At 38.1% G+C, this 25,203-nt stretch overlaps 1 protein-coding gene across 2 annotated transcripts in view; it reads left to right on the forward strand.

Moving 5' to 3' along the window:
- The window catches only part of DNAAF4 (dynein axonemal assembly factor 4), a 66,513-nt gene that overhangs the window by 27,029 nt on the left and 14,281 nt on the right, over positions 1-25,203 (forward strand). For both annotated transcript variants that reach the window (XM_070579749.1, XM_070579757.1), the window contains exons 5-6: positions 20,326-20,471; positions 22,204-22,313. In XM_070579749.1, coding sequence (XP_070435850.1) covers positions 20,326-20,471; positions 22,204-22,313 — 256 coding nt within the window. The remainder of the gene's footprint in view (positions 1-20,325; positions 20,472-22,203; positions 22,314-25,203) is intronic.

Genomic DNA, 25,203 nt, shown 5'->3' on the forward strand with positions numbered 1-25,203 from the left:
TGAAACCTATGTTCTTTCCACTAGGCTATATGTGTTTACTACTTTAATAATGAGGTCTGGCTTGTTGAAAAGTCATTTAGAGTGAATATTAAGTAGTCATTATTAAATTATATATTTTATTGTGGTTTAATATTGACTTACAAGTTAACTGCCATACTACCTCCTTCTTTAATGCCATTTCCATAAAATATTGATACCAACTAGCGTATGTGAAAATATTTCCTTCTAAATTTCAAATACTGCTAAACAAATTAGATGTTTTCAAATATTGTTGGAACCCCTACCCTTTTGTAGATAGGAAGTATCCTGAAGATGTTAAAACAAAAATAATTCATCCACGGATATAAGGGAAATAAAACATGGTGGCGGGAAAAAAATGTGTAAATTATGGTTTTTGTATTTTTACCTCAGAAGCCCTTTTTTCCTTATTTCATTAGCGTCATTACAGATGGCTTATAAGTTTGGTTCCTTTCTTTCATCTTGTCCATCCATTTAACAAATATTTGTTTACTCAGTGTCTACTCTGTACTAGGAGTTATGGAATATACAAATATGACTTAAGTTGTGGACAGTGCCCTCAAGGAACTTAAAAATGTTGTAGACACAAATGTCTTCAATAAGCTGAGATTTATAAATAACTGCTTTAAAAAATTCACATATCTTTCATTGGTCAGTAAAGTTAGACCTGTTGAAGAGGAAAACTTGTTTGCTCCTACAAAACATTTATTCTAATACTACTATTTTAGTGTCATTATTAACTAAAAATGCTCATTTGGTAACATTTTTAACAATAGAAAGAATGTTGTCTTGTTTGTCCCAGACACATTCTTTAGACAAGCCACTTTTGTATACAGAACACGACTGATGTGGCAGGTGCTGCAGATTGCCTACTCATTATATACTCTCCCTTTCTTTTCTTTTTTTTTTTTTTGAGGAAGATTGACCCTGAGCTAACATCTGTTGCCAATCTTCCTCTTTTTGCCTCAGGAAGATTGTCGCTAAGCTAACATCTGTGCCCATCTTCCTCTGTTTTTTATGTGGGATGCTGCCATAGCATGGCTTGATGAGTGGTGTTAGGTCCACTCCTGGAATCCGAACCTATGAACCCCAGGCTGCTGAAGTGGAGGGTGCAACCTTAACCACTATGCCGCCAGGCTGGCCCCTCTCTCCTTCTTTTTTTACCAGCAGAATCATGAATTCAGAGGTGGGGGACAGAAGAAATGTGTCCAGCTAAAAAAAAAAATGCCTCTTGGAAATTTGAGTATTGGTTGGATATTTGAAGAAATTAAGGAATAATTACACTTTTTTCTTTGGGTGTCATAATGGTATTGTAGTTAAGTTTAAAAAGTCCTCATCTTGTAGAGATGCCTACTGAAATATTTATGGATGAAAAAATGTGATGTCTGAGATTTGCTTCAAAATAATATGGTATGTGAAAGTGGATAAAGGTAAAGATGAAATGATATTGGCCATGAGTTGATGATTGAAGTCAGGTCATGAATGCATGATGGTTAATTACTCTATTCCTTTTAATTTTGTATATCTTTGAAATTTTTTATTATGAAATGAAAAAAATAAGGATCAAAGTACATTGAGTCATTTTTATAAACAAAGTAATTTTAAATTATTAAAAAAAAAGAAAAAACTCACTAAGACTCTCTTATAGCTAGATGTAGCCAAGTGACAGGGTTCTGGCTGATGAAATGCAGGAAGTAATCTGCTAAGGATTTATGGAAACGTGTTACTTCTCTAAGATAGGTGTCCCCACTCTTTTCTGCTTGCTCCTCCTTTCCTTTCCCTACGTTAGGTAAAGATCTGTGCCAGGAAGTGCATTAGCTGTCTTGAGATCATGAAGAGGTAAGCCATATACTAGGAATGATAGAACAGGGAAGAAGAAGGAGCTTGGGACATTAATGACATTGGAAAGCTGATAAATCCGTGCTGAACTACCTTCCTTGAAGCTTCTTAAGTGAGAAAAATAAACCCATGTTTTGTTAAGCCACTGTAGTCATGTTTTCTGTTGACGCAGTCTAGAGAATTTGTAACTGATGGAAATGTAGTGGATTGCAAGGTTGGTTTAACATTTGAAAATCATTCAATGTAATTAACCATATTAAGACAATAAAGGAAAAAGCATATGGTCATTTCAATATTGCAGAAAGGCATTTGACACAATGCAGCACCCATTTATGATAAAAATTAGCAAATTAGGAATAGAAAGAAACGTTTTCTATAAAACAAAAACCAAAAGAACACCTATGGCAAACATCATATTTACTGGTGAATTAATGAATGCTTTGCCCCTTAGATCCAAGAGCAAGGCATTCATGTCCACTTTCACTACTTCTATTCAACATTATACTGGAAGTCCTAACCATTGCATTAAGACAAGAAGAAGAAATAAAAGGCATAAAGATTAGACAGGAAGAAGTTAAACTCTCTATTTTTAAAGGATGTGATTGTCTGTATAAATTCCTAAGGAATCTGCAGAATAACTACTAGAGCTAATAAGTGGATTTAGCAAAGTCTCAGGGTGTAGATTGCAAAAGTCACTTATAATTTTATTTACCAATAGCAAACAATTGGAAAATTAAATTTGAATCCATTTATAATAGTACTAAAAATATTTAGGAATAAATTTAACAAAAGAAGTGCAAGATCTCATCACTGAAAACTGTAGCACAATTACTGAGAGAGATTTAAAAAGGCCTGGGGGCCAGCCTGGTGGCACAGCGGTTGTGTGCATCTTCTGCTTCAGTGGCCCGGGGTTCGCCGGTTCGGATCCTGGGTGCGGACATGGCACCACTTGGCGAGCCATGGTGTAGTAGGCGTCCCACATATAAAGTAGAGGAGGATGGGCATGGATGTTAGCTGGGGGCCAGTCTTCCTCAGCAAAAAGAGGAGGATTGGCAGCAGGTGTTAGCTCAGGGCTAATCTTCCTCAAAAAAGAAGGCCTAAACAAATGGAGAGATATAACGTGTTCATGAACTGCAAAACTCAGTGTTGTTAAGATGTCAGTTCTCCTTAAATTGATCTATAGATTTAGTGCATTTTCAATAGAAATACCAATAAGCTTTTTGTAGAAATTGATAAGTTGATTCTAAGATTTATAAGAGAATGCAAATGACCTAGAATAGCCAAAGAAATTTTTAAAAATAAGGACAAAGATGCAGGACTTATACCACCTCATTTGAAGACTTACCATCAAGCTACAGTAATCAAGAGAGGGTGGAATTGGCAAAAGGGTGAGTGTAAAGTTCAGAAGAACTGAGTACAGAGACCAGAAACAGATTCACACATGTATGGTCCAATGATTTTTGTCAAGGATAACAATGCAATTCAATGGGGAAGGGCAAGTCTGGAACAACTAGATAGCTTTATGGAAACAAATGAAGTTGATTCTTGCCTCACTGTGTATGTAATACGTACAGTAGTCCCTCAGTATCTGCAGGGTATTGGTTCCAGGACCCCCTGTGGATACCAAAATCTGTGGATGCACAAGTCCTTTACATAAAATGGTATAGTATTTGCACATAACCTACACACATCCTCCTGTATATTTTAAATCATCTCTGGATTATTTATAATACCTAATACAATGTAAATACTATGTAAGTAGTTGTTATGCTGTATTGTTTAGGGGATAATGACAAGAAAAAAAGAGTCTGTACATGGTCAGTACAGTCCCAACCATTGTAGGCCTTTTGATCTGTGGTTGGTTGAATCTGCAACTGCTAAACCCACAGATACAGAAGGCCAACTGTATATAAGAAGACAAGGAACCCAGTAAACAGACAAAAGATTTGATTGGACTTTTCACAAAAGAAGACATATGAATGGGCAATATGCACATAAAATGATGTTCAACATCATTCGACTGAAGGGAAATGCAAATTAAAACTGCAGTGAGATAGAGTACACAGTATGCATCCACTAAAATGACTAATATTAAAAATTAAGGAGTCCATCAACACAAAGGTTGTTGAGAATGTTCTGCAACTGGAATTCTTGTATACTGATGGTAGGAATGTAAAGTGATACAAGCACTGTGGAAGAGTGTTTGGCGGTTTCCTTAAAAGTTAAGCATACACGTATCATATAACTCAGCCATTCTACTCTTAGGTATTTACACAAGGGGAATGTGTCCACCTTAAAATTTGTATTCAAATGTTTATAGCAGCTTTATTCACAGTTGTGAATAACTGGATATAATGCCCATCAACAGGTGAGTGGACAAACAAATTCTCATACATTCCTAAAATGGAATATTACTGCAATAAAAAAGGAGAGAACTACTGATACACACAACATGAATGAGTCACAAAATTGCTATGCTGAATGAAAAAACCCAGACACCGAAACAGTCCATAATGCGTGAAATTCTAGAAAATGCTAACTAGTTTATAATGACTGAGAGCACATCGGTGGTTGCCTGGAACCAGGTGTAAAGGGGAGGGATGAACTTCAAGGGGCCATAGGGAATCTTAGAGGTGATAGAAATTTTCTGTCTTGATTCTGATTTCATGGATGGTACATCTGTCAGAACTCATTGAATTAGTACACTTTACAATGAGTACAGTTTATGGTATATAAATTATTTCTCAATAAAATTGAATAAAAATTAAGTTTATTGGGAGTGCTTTTAGGCAGAGAAGCATCAAAATGCGCATCATTTCCTCGAGTTCTCATTATTCCACAGAGTTATGCTTAGGGCTGGGCATAGTGAATCCATCCCCAAAGAAGGCTCTGTCTGGGGGTCCCCACCCTTGCTCTGTGGTATATATTTACAGGGAACCAGGAAAGGGGAGTCAATGAATGTCTATTTAATTATATGACTATGAGGGCTTCCTCTTGTTAGAAAGAGCTTTGTTTAAAAGGGGAAGCCTCTTGGGCTCAGTTACTGGTATCAGCCTATTCTTCTATTGAACTAGTTTTGACTTGCTAAGTTACTAAAAACATTGTAGAGGGAGAGTGAGGCTTCAGGGTGTGAGGATTTGTCCCTTTTCAACTTGGAAGAACCAGGTACCCCTAAAGGCAGGGCAAAAGTAGGTCTAGAAAAACTAGGATTGGTTGAAAGTATGTAAGCAGAATTTGACAGGCAGATTTCCTCCCCTACCGTAACAGAAGATTGGAGGTTTACTTTCTATGTAGTTGAGGACTGAGTGAGATTCTGCTCTGAAAATACAGAGATTGAGAGAAAGTCTGCAATGTGAAAATCTAAATATTGATTCCTCCAGCCCTGTCCTCTCCCCTTAGCTCGTGGACATGCGCATGTGCAAGTCCAGTGCCTCTGGCATGCACATTGGAGAATTCCTCTACAGGGAAGCTAACTAGTGTGGGATGAATAAATCTTTCTGTAATGGCCCGGTAGTCGACAGACTTCAGATTCATGTGCACGGAACTTTCAGTCAGAATTTTTATACTTCATCTTTAAGATGAGCAGATGGCCAAGAAGCAAACAGAAAAATGTCACTTGGAACAATCAAGTAATGCAGGGAATAGGAGAAAACTTAAAAAGAACTATAGTTAATGTTCTCAGAGAGAAAAGAATGTATTTTAATCCTTAAACAAGAACAAGAGGCTGTAACAAAGAATATTAAGAGAACAAAATAGTTTGGAAATTAAAAATGATAAAAATTATGAATTTAATCAGATGGTTCAGATATAGTTAATTTTTTTTTTCAGAAAGTAGAACAAGATGGCAGATATAAAATAAAAAGATAAAACAACTGGAGTATCCATCCAGGATGTCCAACATTCAAATAACAGGAGTATTAGGAAGAGGGGAGAAAGAAACAGGAAAGGAAATAATTTTTAAAAAATTCTTTTTCTTTTTTTTTATTGAAACATAATTGACACATAACGTTATATTAGTTTCATGTGTACAGTGTAAGAATTTGGGGTATGTATATGTTACAAAATGATCACCACGGTAAGTCTAGTTAACATCCATCACCACACATAGTTACCTTTTTTTTTTTTTTTTTTTTTTTTACTGGTGATGAGAACTTTTAAGATTAACTCTTTTTAACAACTTTCACATACAGGCATATCTTGGAGATATTGCAAGTTTGGTTCCAGACAACCGCAATAAAGCAAGTCATATGAATTTTTTGGTTTCCTGGTGTGTGCAAAAGTTATGTTTACACTATACTGTAGTCTGTTAAGTGTGCAATAGCATTATGTCTAAAAAAGCAATGCACATACCTTAACTAAAAATACTTTATTGCTAAAAAATGCTAACCATCATCTGAGGCTTCAGCGAGTTGTAATTTTTTTTCTGGTGGAGGGTCTTGTAAAAGAACAAAATATCTACAAAGCGCAATAAGGCGAAATGCAACAAAATGAGGTATGCCTGTATGTAACATGGTATTATTAACTATAGTCACCATGCTGTACATTACAATCCCAGGACTTATTTATTTTATAGCTAGAAGTTTGTACCTTTTGACCACCATCACCCATTTTGTCCACTGCCCCCCTCCCCATGCTCTGGCAACCATCAGTCTGTTCTCTGTATCTATGAGATTGGTTTTTTGTTTTAGACTCTACATGTAAGAAATAATTTTTAAAAATTTTTTTAACAATTTTCAAAACTTAAATCAATGAATTTCCAAATTAAAAGAGTCCATTAGGTCCAGCACAGTATATGTTAAGATTCATGCCAAAAGCACATTATCAGTACAATACCAGAAATTTCAGCACACTAGAGACAAATATAAGATCCCGAAAGCTTCCAGAGAGGAGAAACAGATCATGCACAAAGGACTGCCAGTGTTAGCATCTGTCCTGAAGACATGGATCGGTGCCTTCCAAATTCTGAGTGAAAATGATTTTCAATGTGGAATTCTATACCCAGTTTATTAATCAAGCGTGAGGCAAGAATAAAGACTTTTCAGACAAGCAAAGTCTAAATAATGTTTACTGCTCAGGTACACTGGGAATGGCATATGTTTTTGTTACATTTTGTTTTTTTATTGCAAATTTATAGAAAGGCAGTTAGTTTATGTGTATAGAGAACTTCTGTTGAGTTTGCTGATTAATTTTAACAATTCTTCATAATGAATTAGTTTTGAATTCTATCAAGGGTATTTGCTGTAACTTTTTCCTCATTTATTTAATAAGTATGTCAATTACATTAATAGATTTTCTGATGTAGAACCATTCTTGCATTCCTGTGATAAATGCTATTTGATCATGATGATTTTTATTTTTATTTTTTTTAATTGGAGTATAGTTGACATACAATATTGTATTAGTTTCAAGTGTGCAACCTAGCGATTGGACATTTATTTACATTACAAAATGATGACTCTGGTAAGACTAGTTACCATCTTTTATCATACAAATTTATTACAATATTGTTGACTATATTCCCTGTGCTGTATATTACATTCCCATGGCTTATTTATTTTATGACTGGAATTTTGTATCTCTTATCCCCTTCATCTATTTCACTCTTCCCCCTACCCCTCTCCCCTCTGCTGGCCACCAATTTATTCTCTCTCTCTGTGAGTCTGTTTCTATTTTGTTTTGTTTGTTCATTTGTTTTGTCTTTTTTTAGTTTCTACATATAAGTGAAATCATACAGTATTCTTCTTTCTCTGTCTGGCTTATTTCACTTAGCATAATACCCTCCAGATCCATTCATGTTTTCAAAAATAGGGAGAATTTCATTCTTTTTTATGGCTGTGTAGTATTCCATTGTAGATATATATCACATTTTCTTTATCTACTCGTCTACTGATGGACACTTAGGTTGCTTCCATACCTTGGCTATTGTAGATAATGCTGCAGTGAACATAGGGGTGCATATGTCTTTTTGAATTAGTGTTTTTCTTTGGATAAATACCCAGTAGTGGTCATGTTGATTTTTTTATACAGCTAAATTCAATTTGCTGATATTTTATAAATGATTTTTACATTTATTTGCATATTGAGATTCACTTACATTTTATCCTCTTCATACTGTCCTTGTCCGGATTTAATACCAAATTATACCAACCCCCTAAGTTATGGAGCTCTTTTCTTTTTCTATTCTTCAAAACAATTTAGTTGTATGTGAAATTTCTGTTGCTTGATGGTTTAATAAAACTGCCACTAATACTATCTAGGTATGAAGTATTTATGGAAGTACAGTTTACTTGCTATAATAGTTACCTCTTCATTCAGGTTTTCTATTTTTTCAAGTCAATTTTGGTCATTTGTTTTCTAGGAAATTGTTCATATCGTCTTTTCAAACTTATTGGCATACATTTGTCTTGTTTCCTTATCTCTACTCTGTCTATATTTATATACTTTTTTATTCCTAATACTGTTTTATTTTTCTTTTTTTTTTTCTTTTTTTTTATTAATGTTATGATAGATTACAAGCTTGTGAGATTTCAGTTGTACATTTTTGTTAGTCATGTTGTGGGTACACCACTTCCCCCTTCGTACCCTCCCCCCACCCCCCCTTTTCCCTGGTAACCACCGATCAGATCTCCTTCTCAATATACTAATTTCCACCTATGAGTGGAGTCATATAGAGATCATCTTTCTCTGACTGACTTATTTCGCTTAACATAATGCCCTCAAGGTCCATCCACGTTGTTGTGAATGGGCCAATTTCGTCTTTTTTTATGGCTGAGTAGTATTCCAATGTGTATATATACCGCATCTTCTTTATCCAGTCATCAGTTTCTGGGCATGTAGGCTGTTTCCACGTCTTGGCTATTGTAAATAATGCTGTGATGAACATAGGGGTGCAACGGACTCTTGAGATATCTGTTATCAGGTTCTTAGGATAGATACCCAGTAATGGGATGGCTGGGTCATAGGGTATTTCTATTTTTAACTTTTTGAGAAATCTCCATACTGTTTTCCATAGTGGCTGTACCAGTTTGCATTCCCACCAACAGTGTATGAGGGTTCCTCTTTCTCCACAACCTCTCCAACATTTGTCGTTCTTGGTTTTGGATGTTTTTGCCAATCTAACGGGGGTAAGGTGATATCTTAGTGTAGTTTTGATTTGCATTTCCCTGATGATTAGCGATGATGAACATCTTTTCATGTGTCTATTGGCCATATTCATATCTTCTTTTGAGAAATGTCTGTTCATGTCCTCTGCCCATTTTTTGATCGGGTTGTTTGTTTTTTTGTTGTTAAGTAGTGTGAGTTCTTTGTATATTATGGAGATTAACCCTTTGTCGGATAAGTGGCTTGTAAATATTTTTTCCCAATTAGTGAGCTGTTTTTTTGTTTCAATTCTGTTTTCCCTTGCCTTGAAGAAGCTCTTTAGTCTGATGAAGTCCCATTTGTTTATTCGTTCTATTGTTTCCCTCAGCTGAGGAGTTGCAGTGTCCGAAAAGATTCTTTTGAAACTGATGTCAAAGAGTGTACTGCCTATATTCTCTTCCAAAAGACTTATTGTCTCAGGCCTAATCTTTAGGTCTTTGATCCATTTTGAGTTTATTTTGGTGTGTGGTGAAAAAGAATGGTCAATTTTCAATCTTTTGCATGTGGCTGTCCAGTTTTCCCAGCACCATTTGTTGAAGAGACTTTCTTTTCTCCATTGTAGGCCCTCTGCTCCTTTGTCGAAGATTAGCTGTCCATAGATGTGTGGTTTTATCTCTGGGCTTTCAATTCTGTTCCATTGATCTGTGGACCTGTTTTTGTACCAGTACCATGCTGTTTTGATCACTGTAGCTTTGTAGTATGTTTTGAAATCGGGGATTGTGATTCCGCCGGCTTTGTTTTTCTTGCTCAGGATTGCTTTAGCAATTCGCGGTCTTTTGTTGCCCCATATGAATTTTAGGATTGTTTGTTCAATTTCTGTGAAGAATGTTCTTGGGATTCTGATTGGGATAGCATTGAATCTGTATATTGCTTTAGGTAGTATGGACATTTTAACTATGTTTATTCTTCCAATCCATATACAAGGAATGTTTTTCCATCTCTTTATGTCATCGCCTATTTCTTTCAAGAAAGTCTTGTAGTTTTCATTGTATAGATCCTTCACTTCCTTGGTTAGGTTTATCCCAAGGTATTTTATTCTTTTCGTTGCGATTGTGAATGGGATAGAGTTCTTGAGTTCTTTTTCTGTTAGTTTATTGTTAGTGTATAGAAATGCTACTGATTTATGCACGTTAATTTTATACCCTGCTACTTTGCTGTAGTTGTTGATTATTTCTAATAGTTTTTCTGTGGATTCTTTGGGGTTTTCTATGTATAAGATCATGTCGTCTGCAAACAACGAGAGTTTTACTTCTTCGTTACCTATTTGGATTCCTTTTATTTCTTTTTCCTGCCGAATTGCTCTGGCCAGCACCTCCAGAACTATGTTGAATAGGAGAGGTGAAAGTGGGCACCCTTGTCTTGTTCCTGTCCTCAGAGGGATGGCTTTCAGCTTTTGTCCATTGAGTATGATGTTGGCTGTGGGTCTATCATATATGGCCTTTATTATGTTGAGGTACTTTCCTTCTATACCCATTTTACTGAGGGTTTTTATCATAAATGGGTGTTGGATCTTGTCGAATGCTTTCTCTGCATCTATTGAGATGATCATGTGGTTTTTGTTTTTCATTTTGTTGATGTAGTATATCACGTTGATTGACTTGCGGATGTTGAACCATCCCTGTGTCCCTGGTATAAATCCCACTTGATCATGGTGTATAATCTTTTTGATGTATTGCTGTAATCGGTTTGCCAAAATTTTGTTGAGGATTTTTGCATCTATGTTCATCAGTGATATCGGCCTGTAGTTCTCCTTCTTTGTGTTGTCCTTGTCAGGTTTGGGGATCAGAGTGATGTTGGCTTCATAGAATGTGTTAGGGAGTTCTCCATCTTTCTCAATTTTCTGGAACAGTTTGAGGAGAATAGGTATTAAGTCTTCTTTGAATGTTTGGTAGAATTCTCCAGAGAAGCCGTCTGGTCCTGGACTCTTGTTTTTGGGGAGGTTTTTGATTACCGTTTCTATTTCCTTACTTGTGATTGGTCTATTCAGATTCTCCATTTCTTCCTGATTCAGTTTGGGGAGATTGTAGGAGTCTAGGAATTTGTCCATTTCTTCCAGGTTGTTCAATTTGTTGGCATATAGTTTTTCATAGTATTCTCTTATGATCTCTTGTATTTCATTGGTATCTGTTGTGATTTCTCCTCTGTCATTCCTGATTTTATTAATTTGCGATTTCTCTCTTCTTTTCTTGGTGAGTCTGGCTAGGGGGTTGTCAATTTTGTTAATTCTTTCGAAGAACCAACTCTTTGTTTCATTGATCCTTTCTATTGTCTTTTTTGTTTCAATATCGTTTATTTCTGCTCTTATTTTTATTATTTCCCTCCTTCTACTGACTCTGGGCTTTGATTGTTCTTCTTTTTCTAGTTCTGTTAGGTGTCGTTTGAGGTTGCTTACGTGAGCTTTTTCTTGTTTAGTGAGGTGAGCCTGTATTGCGATGAATTTCCCTCTTAGGACTGCTTTTGCTGCATCCCAAATGATTTGGTATGTCGTGTTCTCATTTTCATTTGTCTCCAGATAATATTTGATTTCTTCTTTAATTTCTTCAATGATCCATTGTTTGTTGAGAAGCGTGTTGTTTAGTCTCCACATTTTTGCACCTTTCTCTGCTTTTTTCTTGTAGTTGATTTCTAGTTTAATAGCGTTATGATCAGAAAAGATGCTTGATATTATTTCAACTCTCTTGTATTTATTGATGTTTGCTTTGGTTCCCAAAATATGGTCAGTCCTTGAGAATGTTCCATGTGCACTTGAGAAGAATGTGTAACCTGCTGTTTTTGGATGAAGTGTTCTATATATATCTATTAAGTCCATCTGGTCTAATTTTTCATTTAATTCTATTATTTCCTTGTTGATTTTCTGTCTGGATGTTCTGTCCATTGGTGTTAATGGTGTGTTGAGGTCCCCTACTATTATTGTATTGTTGTTGATGTCTTCTTTTAGTTCTATTAAGAGTTGCTTTACAAATTTTGGTGCTCCTGTGTTGGGTGCGTATATATTTATAAGTGTTATGTCTTCTTGGTGGAGAGTCCCTTTTATCATTATATACTGTCCCTCTTTATCTTTCTTTATCTGTTTTGTTTTGAAATCTACCTTGTCTGATATTAGTATAGCGACACCTGCTTTCTTTTGTTCATTATTAGCTTGGAGTATTGTTCTCCATCCCTTCACTCTGAGTCTGTGTTTGTCTTTGGGGCTGAGGTGTGTTTCCTGGAGGCAGCATATTGTTGGATCTTGTTCTTTGATCCATCCTGCCACTCTGTGTCTTTTGATTGGGGAGTTCAATCCATTTACATTTAGAGTGATTATTGAGACGTGGGGGCCTACCACTACCATTTTGTGTCTTGTTTTCCGGTTTTCTTCAGTTTCCTTTGTTTCTCGTCCCATGGTTTAATCTGTTCTGATGTAGAGCTGCTACTCTCTGTTGTTGTCCTTCTACTTATCTCCTCTGCTCTTGGTTTTGTAGCCCCTTTCCTTTTTTGGATTTTTCAGGAATGAGGGTTTTCCTGAGGATTTCCTGAAGAGGAGGTTTTGTGGCAATGAACTCCCTTAATTTTTGTTTATCTGGGAAAGTTTTTATTTCTCCATCGTATTTGAAGGATATTTTCGCTGGGTAGAGAATTCTCGGCTGTAGATTTTTGTCCTTCAGATTTTTGAATATATCATTCCACTCTCTTCTAGCCTGTAAAGTTTCTGCTGAGAAATCTGCTGATAGCCTGATGGGGGTTCCTTTGTAGGTTAGTTTCTTTTGCCTGGCTGTCCTTAGTATTTTCTCCTTGTCGTTGACTTTTGCTAGCTTCACTACTATATGCCGTGGAGTTGGTCTTCTTCCATTGATAAAGTTTGGAGATCTATTGGCTTCTGTCACCTGAAGATCCATCTCCCTCACCAGATTTGGGAAGTTCTCAGCCATTATTTCTTTGAATAGGTTTTCTGCCCCTTTCTCCTTCTCTTCTCCCTCTGGTATACCTATAATCCTTACGTTGCATCTCCTAATTGTGTCTGATAATTCTCGGAGAGTTTCTTCATTTCTTTTAAGTCTTGCTTCTCTCTCCTCCTCTGCCTGCAGCAATTCTATATTGCCATCTTCCAAATTGCTAATTCTTTCCTCCATATTATCGGCCCTACTGTTCAGAGCATCTAGATTTTTCTTAATCTCCTCTATTGTGTTCTTCATTTCCAATATTTCTGTTTGGTTCTTCTTTATTGTATCAAACTCTTTTGTGACATAGCTCCTGAACTCGTTGAGTTGTCGGTCAGAATTCTCTCTTAACTCATTGAGAATCCTAATGATGGCTGTTTTGAAGTCATCATCATTTAGGTTATATATCTCATTTTCTTTGGGGTTGTTTTCTGTGTATTTGTTACTTTCTTTCTGTTCTGGAGATTTAATGTATTTTTTCATATTGCTTGATGATGTTGATTTGTGCCTCTGCATGGAGATAGAGTTTAGTTGCTCCTTTCACTTGTTTCAGCTGCTGTGGTGGGGGGAGCAGCTGTTTATACTTCACCAACCAGGAACCCTGTCCGTAGTTGCTAACTGGGCCTGGGCCCCTCTTCGTAGCCACAGTGGCCCTTTGGATTCCCTCCTCTGCCGTGGGGGCCGTCACAGGGGGGCTTCAGCCTGCAGGTGCCTACTGTTGTTGCCCACCTAGATGCGCTCTCTCCTTGGGGTCTGCAACGGTGTTATGGGCTTTTCCAGCGGCCAGGGGTGGGATCCCTTATATTTGTCGCTCCGTTGCTGTCGGCACCCACCAAATCTCACTTGTCCTCTGTGGGTCGCAGGAGAGCTATTGGCATCTTCTACAGTCTGTGGTTAGTACACCTAGCTATGCTGCTTTTGCCCTGGGGTCTTCCAGCCTTGTGGCTGGTGGCTGGGTGCCTTCTACTGGTGCTGTGCAGAGGCTTTCCCTAAGGCTGCTGTGAGCCTGTAGGGTTTCCCCCTAGGCTACTAAGCTGGGTCTCTGGAACTCTCTCCAGCCCCAGTCCTCTCCGAGATCTCCGGCAATCCCTAGCCTCACGGGGTGGGCAACGGCAGCTGGGGGTCGCCCCGCCCTCTGGGATTCTCTCCGGGCCTCTCCCGGAGCCGTGAATGCTCAGCGTGGCCCCTCTGCTAACGGCAGACAGAGAGTTTTGTCTGCTGCCCAGGCGGAGCTCCAGCGCTTCCCCTCCGGGTCGCCGAACCGGCCTTTGAAAGTTCCCCCAGCCCCGGTCCTCTCCGAGATCTCCGGCAATCCCTAGTCCCACGGGGCGGGCAACGGCAGCTGGGGGTCGCCCCGCCCTCTGGGCTTCTCTCCGGGCCTCTGCCGGGAGCCCTGAATGCTGGGCGTGGCCCCTCTGCTAATGGCAGACAGAGAGTTTTGTCTGCTGCCTGGCGGAGCTCTGGCGCTTCCCCTCCGGGTCGCCGAACCGGCCTTTGAAAGTTCCCCCACCCCGGTCCTCTCCGATCCTCTCCGAGATCTCCGGCAATCCCTAGCCCCACGGGGCGGGCAACGACAGCTGGGGGTCGCCCCGCCCTCTGGGATTCTCTCCGGGCCTCTCCCGGAGCCGTGAATGCTCAGTGTGGCCCCTCTGCTAACGGCAGACAGAGAGTTTTGTCTGCTGCCCGGGCGGAGCTCCGGCGCTTCCCCTCCGGGTCACCAAACCGGCCTTTGAAAGTTCCCCCAGCCCCGGTCCTCTCCGAGATCTCCGGCAATCCCTAGTCCCACGGGGCGGGCAACGGCAGCTGGGAGACCTCCGTGCCCTCCGTGTCTCTCTCTGGGACCCTCCAGGCGCCCCGAGCACCAGACTCTCCCCGCGGGCTCAGGTGTGCAACTCCAAAGTTTCCCTCTGCGTTTAGGAGTAATTGCGGGGGGTTTAGGTAGGGTTCTGGTCACCTGTTTCCACCGTCGCTCCTCTGTTGTGTTCTCGCTCCTGCCCTAGATGTGTGTGGATCCTCTGGGGGCGTCCGTTGGAAGAAAGCCACTTGCGGGTACTAGGCTGCCCGTCGGGGTCGGAGAGTTTTCACCTATTTCCACATCCTCCCGGAGGAAAGTCCATCCGCCTTCCAATGTATAGTCGCGTGGGTGTCTCAGACGTCCTGAGATGCTGTCTGGATATCCTTTGTCAAGCGATAAGTGTCCAAATAATTGTAGACTCGAAGGCGAGAGACAAAGAGGACTACTCATGGCGCCATCTTGGCTCTCCATCCCTCTGTTTTATTTTTCTTTGACCAACTACTGCAGCATTTTGCAAATTTTATTAGTCTGTTCAAAAAAGGAGTTTTTGGTTTTATTGATCCTTTTTATTGTTTCTTTGTTTTCTATTCCATTAATTCCTGTATTTATTTTTATTTTGCCTCTTCTGATTTCTTTGAGTTAGTTTCCTGTTATTTTTTTATTTTTCCAACTGGTTTTCATTAATTTTTGAATCTTTTAATACATGCATATGAAACTATAATTTTTTCTCTTAAGTACTGTGTTAATGCATTCACCAAGCCTTGAAATCTTGTGTTTTCGTTGTCATTTAGTTGCACATTTTTGTCACCCATCATAATTTTTTTTCTTTGGCCTTTGAATTCTTAGGAAGAATTTTTTTTTTACATTTCCAAATGTATAACATGGGAGTGACCATCATTCTCATATTTAAAATTTCCTGGGTCATTATGTTACAGATGTGTTTAAAAGTCTTTTCTAGTTTGCTGGTGCGTATTTGTGTTTATCCTGAGGCTTTCTTTTAATAAACTATGGGCTGTTTAGGAACTACTCAGACATAAAAAAGACAAACTTGTGCCATTTGTGACAAGACAATGGACCTTGGGGGTATTATGCTGAGCAAAATAAGTCAGACAGAGAAAGACAAATACCATATGATTTCACTCATATGTGGAAGATAAACAAACACATAGATAAAGAGAATAGATTAGTGGTTACCAGAGGAGAAAAGGGTTGAGGAGAAGGCAAAAGGGGCACATATGTGTGGTGACAGATTATAACCGGACTGTTGGTGGTGAGCACAGTGCAGTCTATACAGAAACTGAAATACAGTGATGTGCACCTGAAATTTACACAGTGTTGTAAGCCAATATGATCCTAATAAAATAATTTAAAAAACAACAATAACAAAAAACTATAGGCCATTTAGATTAATTATTATACATAAAATATATCCTGATGTCTTGGGATTTCTTTCTACTGTATAACTTTGTGATTTATATTTACCAGACTTTCTTTTTGGTTCTTCTTTCTATCTTTTTTGCCTTGGATTAAAGAAGTTTTCTTAATTACCTCCTTTCCTTTCTATTAATTTGAAAGGTGTGCATTCTATTTTTGTTTTTTGAATGATCAATATTAATTTTTTGTAACTACTTTGATATTTAGATATAATTCCAATTATTATGTTTTTAACATGCATACTAAACAAAGCCTAAAGTTAATCTCTAGGGGCCAGCCCTGTGATGCAGTGATTAAGTTCACAGGTTCTGCTTCAGTGGCCTGGGGTTTGCTGGTTTGGATCCCGGACTTACGCACTACTTGGCAAGCCATGCTGTAGTAGGCATCCCAGATAAAGAAGAGGAAGATGGGCACAGATGTTAGCTCAGGGCTAGTCTTCCTCCGAAAAAAGAGGAGGATTGGCGGCAGATGTTAGCTGAAGGCTAATCTTCCTCAAAAGAAAAAATATGTATAAAAAAATAAAATAAAGTTAATCTCTACCATACTTGTAAATATTACAAGGAAATTTAATACGTGAACTCCAGTCATACTCATTTTTTGTGGTATTCTCTAAACATTTTATTCTACATTTTTGGGGAGGGGTCAATTGACTTCTTACTTTTAAACTCCTAAATTTAGTCATTATTGTTAGTGTGGGTTTTTTACCCAGTACATAGTTACTGATATTTTGATTGGCCCATGTTTACTGATTTTTTAATTTATCTTTGCTTCTTCTTGCTTCTTGCCTCTTGTCTCTCTTTCTGGGTCCAATTACCTTCCCTTTAAGTAAATCCTTTAGTAGTTCTTTAATGAACGTCTGTGAGTGTTACATTCACTTATTTTTATTTCACACTTGTTATTGAAGGATGATTTAGCTGGCTGTATAATTCAAGGTTGACAGTTATTTTCCATCCGTAATTTGAAGATAGATTTCTGTTGCCTTCTATTCTCTAATGTTGCTGCTGAGAATTCTCCTCTTGATTCAACTATGGATCCTTTATGAGGTAATCCATCCTTTGTCTCTGGTTGCTTTAACATTGTTCACTTTGGTGCACTTTGATTTTATTAGTTTAAGTGCAGTTTTATATTTATTTGTCTCATAATACCAGAACTTGGAGTATACTTTCCTTCAAAGAACTTATATCTTCCATCAATTTTGGGAAGTTCTCAGCTATTGTCTTCAAATATTACCTTCCTCTATTCTCTTTATCTTTCTTGGCTGCATTCTGTGTAATATCCTCAGATCTATCTTCTGTTTGCAAATTTTTTTCAACTATGCTTAATGTGTTGTTAAACTTGTCCTAAAGGTTTTAAATTTCAGTGACACTATTTTTCATTTTGGAAGTTCTATTTGTTTTTTTCACACCTGTTTGTTCTTTTGTCATTAGCTTCTTAGTTTTTCATGATGGATTTTAGTCTGTCTTAGGAAGCATGTTTAAAATTATTATAGTTTCTTTCAGATCGTTTTATTTCAGATTCTCAGGGGGCCAGCCCTCCTGTTTCTTGTGTCTGCTGACTGTTCTTTACACTGTATTGTTTCTTTATGTGACTTGTACTTTTTGTTTCTGTGCTTACCTTCAGCAGGGATGTTTTTGTGTGTACATATGAGGAAATCTCATATGTTCTGGTTTGCAGAAGTAAGAATTGCTCCCAAGGGATATCTGAACTATTGATTTCTCACAAGAGACATTTTTCTCCTCCTATCAAGAGCCCCAGAAAGAGACAGGCTTCACTTTCCTGGACTAGTGGACAGAGGTTCTTTTCACTGAGGGTGCAGCTCTTGCAAAGTTCTAGTGGGATTTCCAGCTCCCCACCTTGGTGCCTATATCAGCCTTAAATTTCCAGCCTTTGGCCTTTTTCTTTGCTTACTTTAGAACTGAATTATATACTTGAATCTTTTGTTTATTTACTATTTTTCATCCAGCGTTGTATGTGTTCTTAGCATTTTATCTGTTTGTAAAATGATTTGTTATAGTTTGTAAAAACTCTAACCTGTGCTGCTAGAAGCAGAAAGCTAATTTCTTTTTGTGTTTTGCTATTTGTCTTATTTTACTGCAAGAGTTTGAAAGTTAGATATCCTATTTTTAATGTAACTAGTGGTCACTTTAATATTTTTCATAAGCATTTATAAATGTTTATTTACTTTTCTTTAGCAAAATGATTTTTTTATTTTTCATTATGGAAGAGTAGTGCATATTCCCTCCCTGTTGTGTATACTAATAATCATTAGTATAATCATTTGAAGTTATATGCTTCATTTTTACTTTTTATTCTATTTACCTTCTGTTGTACTAACATTTAAAAATCTTACTCAGAACAGTTTTTAGTGTGTTATCCACTGTTTTAGAAAAGCTGTCTTTTTTCATTTTTACCCTCGAGTTTCCCACTCCTGCATTCTTAATTTTGTTTTTCTATGTTCTGGAACATTTCTTTGTGCAGTTTATTCAGAAAAGATGGCTAGGTGGTGTATTAACTTAGTTCTTGCATATCTAGGAATGTCTTTTGCCTTCACAAGTGAACAGCAGTTTACATGGATATAAAATTCTTGGAACATTATATTTGGTAGGTTCAAGCTGTTATAATAAAGAGATCCAAAATTACAGATCAAATAAGGTGGAGATTTAGTTCTCTGTAATTAACACTTGTTATGTAGCAGTGATCTATCTAGGCCTAATAGATGACTTTGTTCCACAAGGCTATCCAGGCTGGTGGGGCCACCTCTGTCATCACATCATTTGGCTTCTATCTCTGGTTCCAAGGTGGGTGCTGCAGTTGGCATTGTTTTTTAGTCAGTGGGGAGGGGAAAAGAGGAAGTCCGCATCAAAGAGATTTACCTGTAAGATGATGACCTATCTATAAGTTGTATACTTTGCTTCTGTTCACGTTCTGTTGTCTCAGATTTGGCACATTAACCACACCTAATCTTAAGGGAGGCTAGGTTATGTAGATTCTAGCCTAGTATAGTCATGTGCCTATCTTCTAACTCAAATTCTATTATTAAAAGGAAGAGCAGAGAGTGAATAGGATATTGGGAGATAGCAGTCTCAACTACAAGCATCTGTAGAAAATTTTTGCTCAAATTTTTTGTTGGTGTTGCTTTCTTGTTTGTTCAAGACCTTATTCTTTCCTTCCTACTCCCCTCCTCCCTCCCTTTGAAATGTCAATTCAGGCCATTTTCAAATTTTTTAAGTTGAAAATTTTGTTTCTTATCTTATTTGTATGTGTACATTTTATATCAAGGATGTTAACTCTGTCATATTTGTGCAAAATCTTTTTTAATACCAATTTTAATATTTACCTTTTAAATCTGTGTATCATATTTTTGGTACTTTTGCACTATTTAGTACCTTTCTTTCCTTTTATTCATATAGTTTATATCCTAACACATAGATTAGTTTCTCCTCTTACATTGGCTTAACAATTATGACATCCAACTACCTTTATAAAAATGTATAGCTTTTCATTACTACTCTTTGCCTGTTCTCGTTAGCTCTCTCTGGTGGCTGAGGAACTTTTATACCATCACAAGGAAGCTTATGGAATATATTGATAGGAGCTTAAGGAAGTAGAGGTGGTGTTGGCAGTGATGGCTTGGCCTCCATACCCTCCTCTAGACTTGATGTAGAGTTGCCTGGAGTGCCCTCCCCTAGAGCAAATGTAAACTAGACACTGTGTGGTTCAACAAAGGAGATCCCAGAAAAGTAGCTGGGGTCATTGATTAAAGAACAAACGACTAGCTGCCATACTTTCAGTGATGGATTTTACATGCCTTCTTGCAGAAAGTATCTTTGGTTTATTTGCATAGGATTTTAGAAGTAACTTTGATGTGTAATTACTTTAAAAATCAGTTTGAGGGGCCAGCCCCATGGGCAAGTGGTTAAGTTTGCACACTCCACCTCCGTGGCCCAGGGTTTCACCGATTTGGATCCTGGGCACGGACATAGCACCGCTCATCAAGCCATGCTGAGGTGGTGTCCCACGTGCCACAACTAGAAGGACCCACAACTGGAATATACGACTATGTACGGGGAGGCTTTGGAGAGAAGAAGGAAAAATTTAAAAAATAATAATAATAAAAATCAGTTTGATTGTTAACCAGAAAGTGAAAGGTAAATAACTTACTCACTAATATTGTTTTTGAAGGGAGAAGTTCAGAGAATATATTTTTTGACAAGTTAAAGGAAGACAGTATTCCTGCTCCTCGTTCTGTGGGCAGTATTAAAATCAACTTCACTCCTCGAGTCTTCCCCACTGCTCTCCGGGAATCACAAGTAGCAGAAGAAGAGGAGGTAGGTGTACTTGCTGTTAGTTACAATGACCACAAAGGAGAATACTTTATTTTTTATTTCATCTATTGAAACTAGTACTGAGTCTGAATTTCTTAAGTATTCATTACACTAGAGATATGACTTCATGGAATATATGTATATATATTTTTTTTGGTGAGAAAGATTGGCCCTGAGCTAACATCTGTTGCCAGTCTTCCTCTTTCTTGTATGTGGTACCCTGCCACAACATGGCTTGATGAGCAGTGTGCAAGTCCACACCCAGGATCCTAACCCACAAACCCCAGGCTGCCAAAGCAAAACACTCAAACTTAACCACTAAGCCAGTGGACCAGCCCTGAGAAAAATATATTTTGCAGGATTTTTTTTGGCTCCAGAATGCTGAGAGAACACTGATTTAATATACAGTATTGTTGCTTATTCCAGGAAATAAACTGTTGCACATGCCATTTATTTTATCAAATACATTATTTTCTATAATAGATTTGTAAACTTGGATCAGTGTGTGTTGTGGTAAGAAGAGATTTGGAAATTTATTATTAATATATTATTGTCATTAATTATTAATATCGGGTATTTATAATGTGGTGTTTTGGAATTAATATCTTTCATTCATTTATAAATTCCTGAGCTCTGGGATTTTGAATATTGTATCCTTAGTTATAGAAGCACTAAGAACTGCATTGTTTTACTGTAAGGTGTGAACTGATACTCCTCTCAATTGAAAACTTGTGGAAATAATTGAAGATCCTTATGACATAAGGGCAATTTATCAATATTAACTTTTTTCTTAGTATTAAATAGTACATTATTTCTATATTATTTATAAAAGTATTTTTGTAATTATAAAATTACAACTTTTTAAAAATCAGGGGCTGGCACTGTGGCCAAGTGGCTAAGTTTACACGCTTGGCTTCAGTGGCCCAGGGTTTCGCTGGGTTCAGACCCTGGGTGTGGACATGGCACCGCTCATCAGGCCATGCTGAGGCAGCGTCCCACATAGCACAACCAGAAGGACCCACAACTAGAATATACAACTGTGTACTGGTGGGCTTTGAGGAGAAGAAAAAAGTAAAAAAAAAGAAAAAGATTGGCAACAGGTATTAGCTCAGGTGCCAATCTTTAGAAAAAAATAAAAAATAAAAATCATTTATATATTTTTCAGTATAGAAAAATAAAAATATATTATAAACAAGAAAATTAAAATAATACTGACGTAAACTCCCAGAAATTTGGATGAAAATTTGATCTTAATCAGCTAGTAAAGTTTAAAAAAAGTGTAAAAATGTATAAAAACTGGAAGTTTAAAAGTGTTATCACCAAATAGTGTATTAGTCTGCTTGGGCTGCTGTAAGAAAATACCATAGACTGGGTGATGGAAACAACAGCCATTTCTCTCTCAGACTTCTGGAGGCAGGGAGGTCCAAGGTCAGGGTGCTGGGGTGGGGGCTGAAGGGAAGAGCATGTGTTCTGGTCTCTTCCTCTAAGGACACTAATCCTATCATGGGGCCCCCACCCTCATGACGTCATCTAAACCTAATCACCTCCCAAAGGCCCCAGCTCCAAATACCATCACATTGGTGGAAAGGGTTTCAATAAGAATTTTGGGGGACACAAACGTTCAGTCCATAACAAAGAGTATTTCCATCTTATGTAGGAAGGTGGAAAATCTAAAAGTAGCTGTTAATAAAAATAAGACCTTTGTGTCCTTCATTAGACTTCATTTTCATTTCAGTGGCTGCACAAACAAGCAGAGGCACGAAGAGCAATGAATACGGATATTCCTGAACTTTATGATTTAAAAGAAGAAGAAAAGAACCCAGAATGGTTGAAGGACAAAGGGAAGTAAGTTATTTGAACTCTGGCCATGAGATTTATAGTAAATTTATGTAGACATTAGTACTTATCATATTTTCTAGATACCTTGATATATGTGTTTGTATGAGTGGTTTTGGGGAGAGACAATGCAAGTAAGCAAATTCGTAAATTTGAAAGTAAGTAAATCCATATTAAAAAAGTCAGATCTTATAACAATTAAGTAAGGATCTTTTTTAAATCTGTTTTTGTATTTAAGTGTCATAGAAGTGAAAAAATCACATCTTTTGGATTGCTTATTAAAATCCCTTATATTTAACATGTCATTCCTAATACCTCCCTTAAAAACATGTTTCTTAAAAACTAGAGCTTCTTTGATTATTTATATCCATTTTTAAGAGTACCAAATGATTTTATAAATTATTATTTTACATTTAGGCAATCTTTTTCGTTATATGTGAATTCTGGTACGTTCTGGATGGCAATTTGAGTTATTTTGAGGCAACTGTAGATATTTATTGTGATGAGGATTTTTAGGCTGCTTAATTTTAAAATGGCTTATGATGAGGATTTTTAGGCTGGTTAGTTTTAAAACTACAGATGAGATTCAGGCTCCAAGGAGTGGAATTTGTTTGCCCCTTTGTTGGGAAACATTTACATTTCTAAGGGAAACCTCTATCTGTGAAGATGCCTCCCTCTCTGTGCCAGGAAGAGGGGGGGATGGTCTTATCTCTAGAGGCTCTTGGTCAATGCCAGAGGCAAGAACTTAAGTTGGTTGCTGTCTGGGAATCTCATGTAACTGGTTTAGGGTGGTGGTGTCTAACCTTTCTAACCTTTACTTAATCCGATTTGATTCTTGTCTAAAAGTCATGGGATCACCCAATGACCAGACCCCACCCGCACTGATACCATTTTAACTTTTTTTTCATGTTCTTTCCTTTGTCTTGTAAAGAGATGAATCATATACCTATGCCTTATAAAATTAGCCCTAACCCTCAACTCGGGGCAGCAGCAGGAGCTCTGACTGCCCGTGGGTCCTGTCCCCACGCACCAGCTCTGCCTGCCCATGGGTCCTGTCCCCGTGCCAGCGGGGGCAGCAGCAGCAGCTCTGCCTGCCCATGGGCTCTGTCCCCATGCCAGCGGGGGCAGCAGCAGCAGCTCTGCCTGCCCATGGGCTCTGTCCCCATGCCAGCGGGGGCAGCAGAAGCGGCGGCAGCAGAAGCTCTGACTGCCCATGGGTCCTGTCCCCATGCTATTCCACACTATTTTCTGAATAAAAGAGCACTACTGCCAGATCTTGAGAGTCTAAGAAATCTTTCTTTCGACTCCTCGGCTCACCGATCCCGCATCAATTGTATCTCATTATATATACTTTTGTATTATTTTCTTATTGCTACCATAACAAACTGTCACAAACTTAGTGGCTTAAAACCATACAAATTTATTATCTTACAGTTCTGGAGGTCAGAAGTCCAAAATGGGTTTCACTGGGCTACAATCAAGGTATCAATTGCAATCCTTCTGGAGGCTCTAGGAGAGAACCCATTTCCTTGCATTTTCCAGCATGGAGGCTGCCCATATTCCTTGATATAGCCCCAGCCTGCAATTGCATCATTCTGACTTTGCTTTGTCACATCTCCTTTTCTGACTCTGATTCTCCTGCCTCCCTCTTTCTTTTATAGGGACTCTTGTGTTTATATTAGTCCCACTTGCATAATCCAGGATAATCTCCTATTTCAAGATCCTTAACTTAATCTCATCTGCAAGGTCCTTTCTGCCATGTTACTTAACATATTCACAGGTCCTGGGGATGAGCACATCTTTTGAGGGGGAGCATTATCTGTCTACCACAATGTCTCTATTTTTATTCCTCATCTTTGCTCTGTCTTTCTTGGTCTTTTCTCCTGTATGTTACAATACCAGAGATTGATTTGTGGAGTTGAGCTGGAGTCCTGGGGTTAACGGGTTGCTTCCTCTTACTCCCAACAGTAAACCCCAACATGATCCTTCCTCCTATTTCTCCCCTTCACTCCCTCCCTCCCTCTCCATTTATTGAACCGTTAAATAAACATCTATTGATTGCTTAGTGTTTGCCAGACTGTAGGCTAGGCTCTGAGCTACAGAGATCAGTGGAGGAGAGAGACATACACAGGTACTTATAACATTGCGTGGGAAGTACAATACATAGAAAAGAACGAGATGAAATGAGAGTAGAGAAGAGGAGCACCTAACATTTAAGGGAGGAAGGTAGGCTCAGGAAAATTTTCCTAGAGAATGTAGCACCTGAGCTCCTCTTAATGATAAGTAGGAGTTTCAAGGGGAAAGGAGAGAAAGACATTCATTCAGGCAGAGGAGACAGTATGAGCAAAAGCTCAGAGACAAGAAATGCTGTGGTGTATGGGTCAGGAACTATGGATAGTTTATTTTTTTCTAAAACATAAAGTTTGAGGCTAGGAATAATGACAAATAAACCTATAAAAATAGGCAGATGCCTATTGTACTTGGTCAAGATTCCTAGATTTTTTTCTGTGTGGTGGGGAAAAAAATGTGTTGCAGAAACCAAGGCAAAGGCCTTGAACTATGGCATTGTTGTAGGGGTGGAAGGGAGGGCAATCTGAGAAATATTTAGGAGGTAAAATAGGCAGAACTTTTTGATGGATTGTCAGGAAGTGAGAGAGAAAGAGTAGTTGTGGATGACTTCTGAGTTTCTAGTTTGAGTGAGTGATTGCATGATGCCAACTGAATTAGAAAATACTAGAAGAGGGGCCAGTTAGGAGAGAATTCAGATAAGTTCAGTTTTGAATATGTTGAGCTTGAGATGTCTCTGGGTCAGTCTGGATGACAGTGTCCAGCAAGTTTGAAACTCAGGGGAGAAACCAGCACTCTAGATATAGATTTAGAGGTTATCAGCATTTATGTA

The sequence above is a fragment of the Equus przewalskii genome, chromosome 1 (assembly GCF_037783145.1).
Source record: "Equus przewalskii isolate Varuska chromosome 1, EquPr2, whole genome shotgun sequence".
NCBI lineage: Eukaryota > Metazoa > Chordata > Mammalia > Perissodactyla > Equidae > Equus > Equus przewalskii.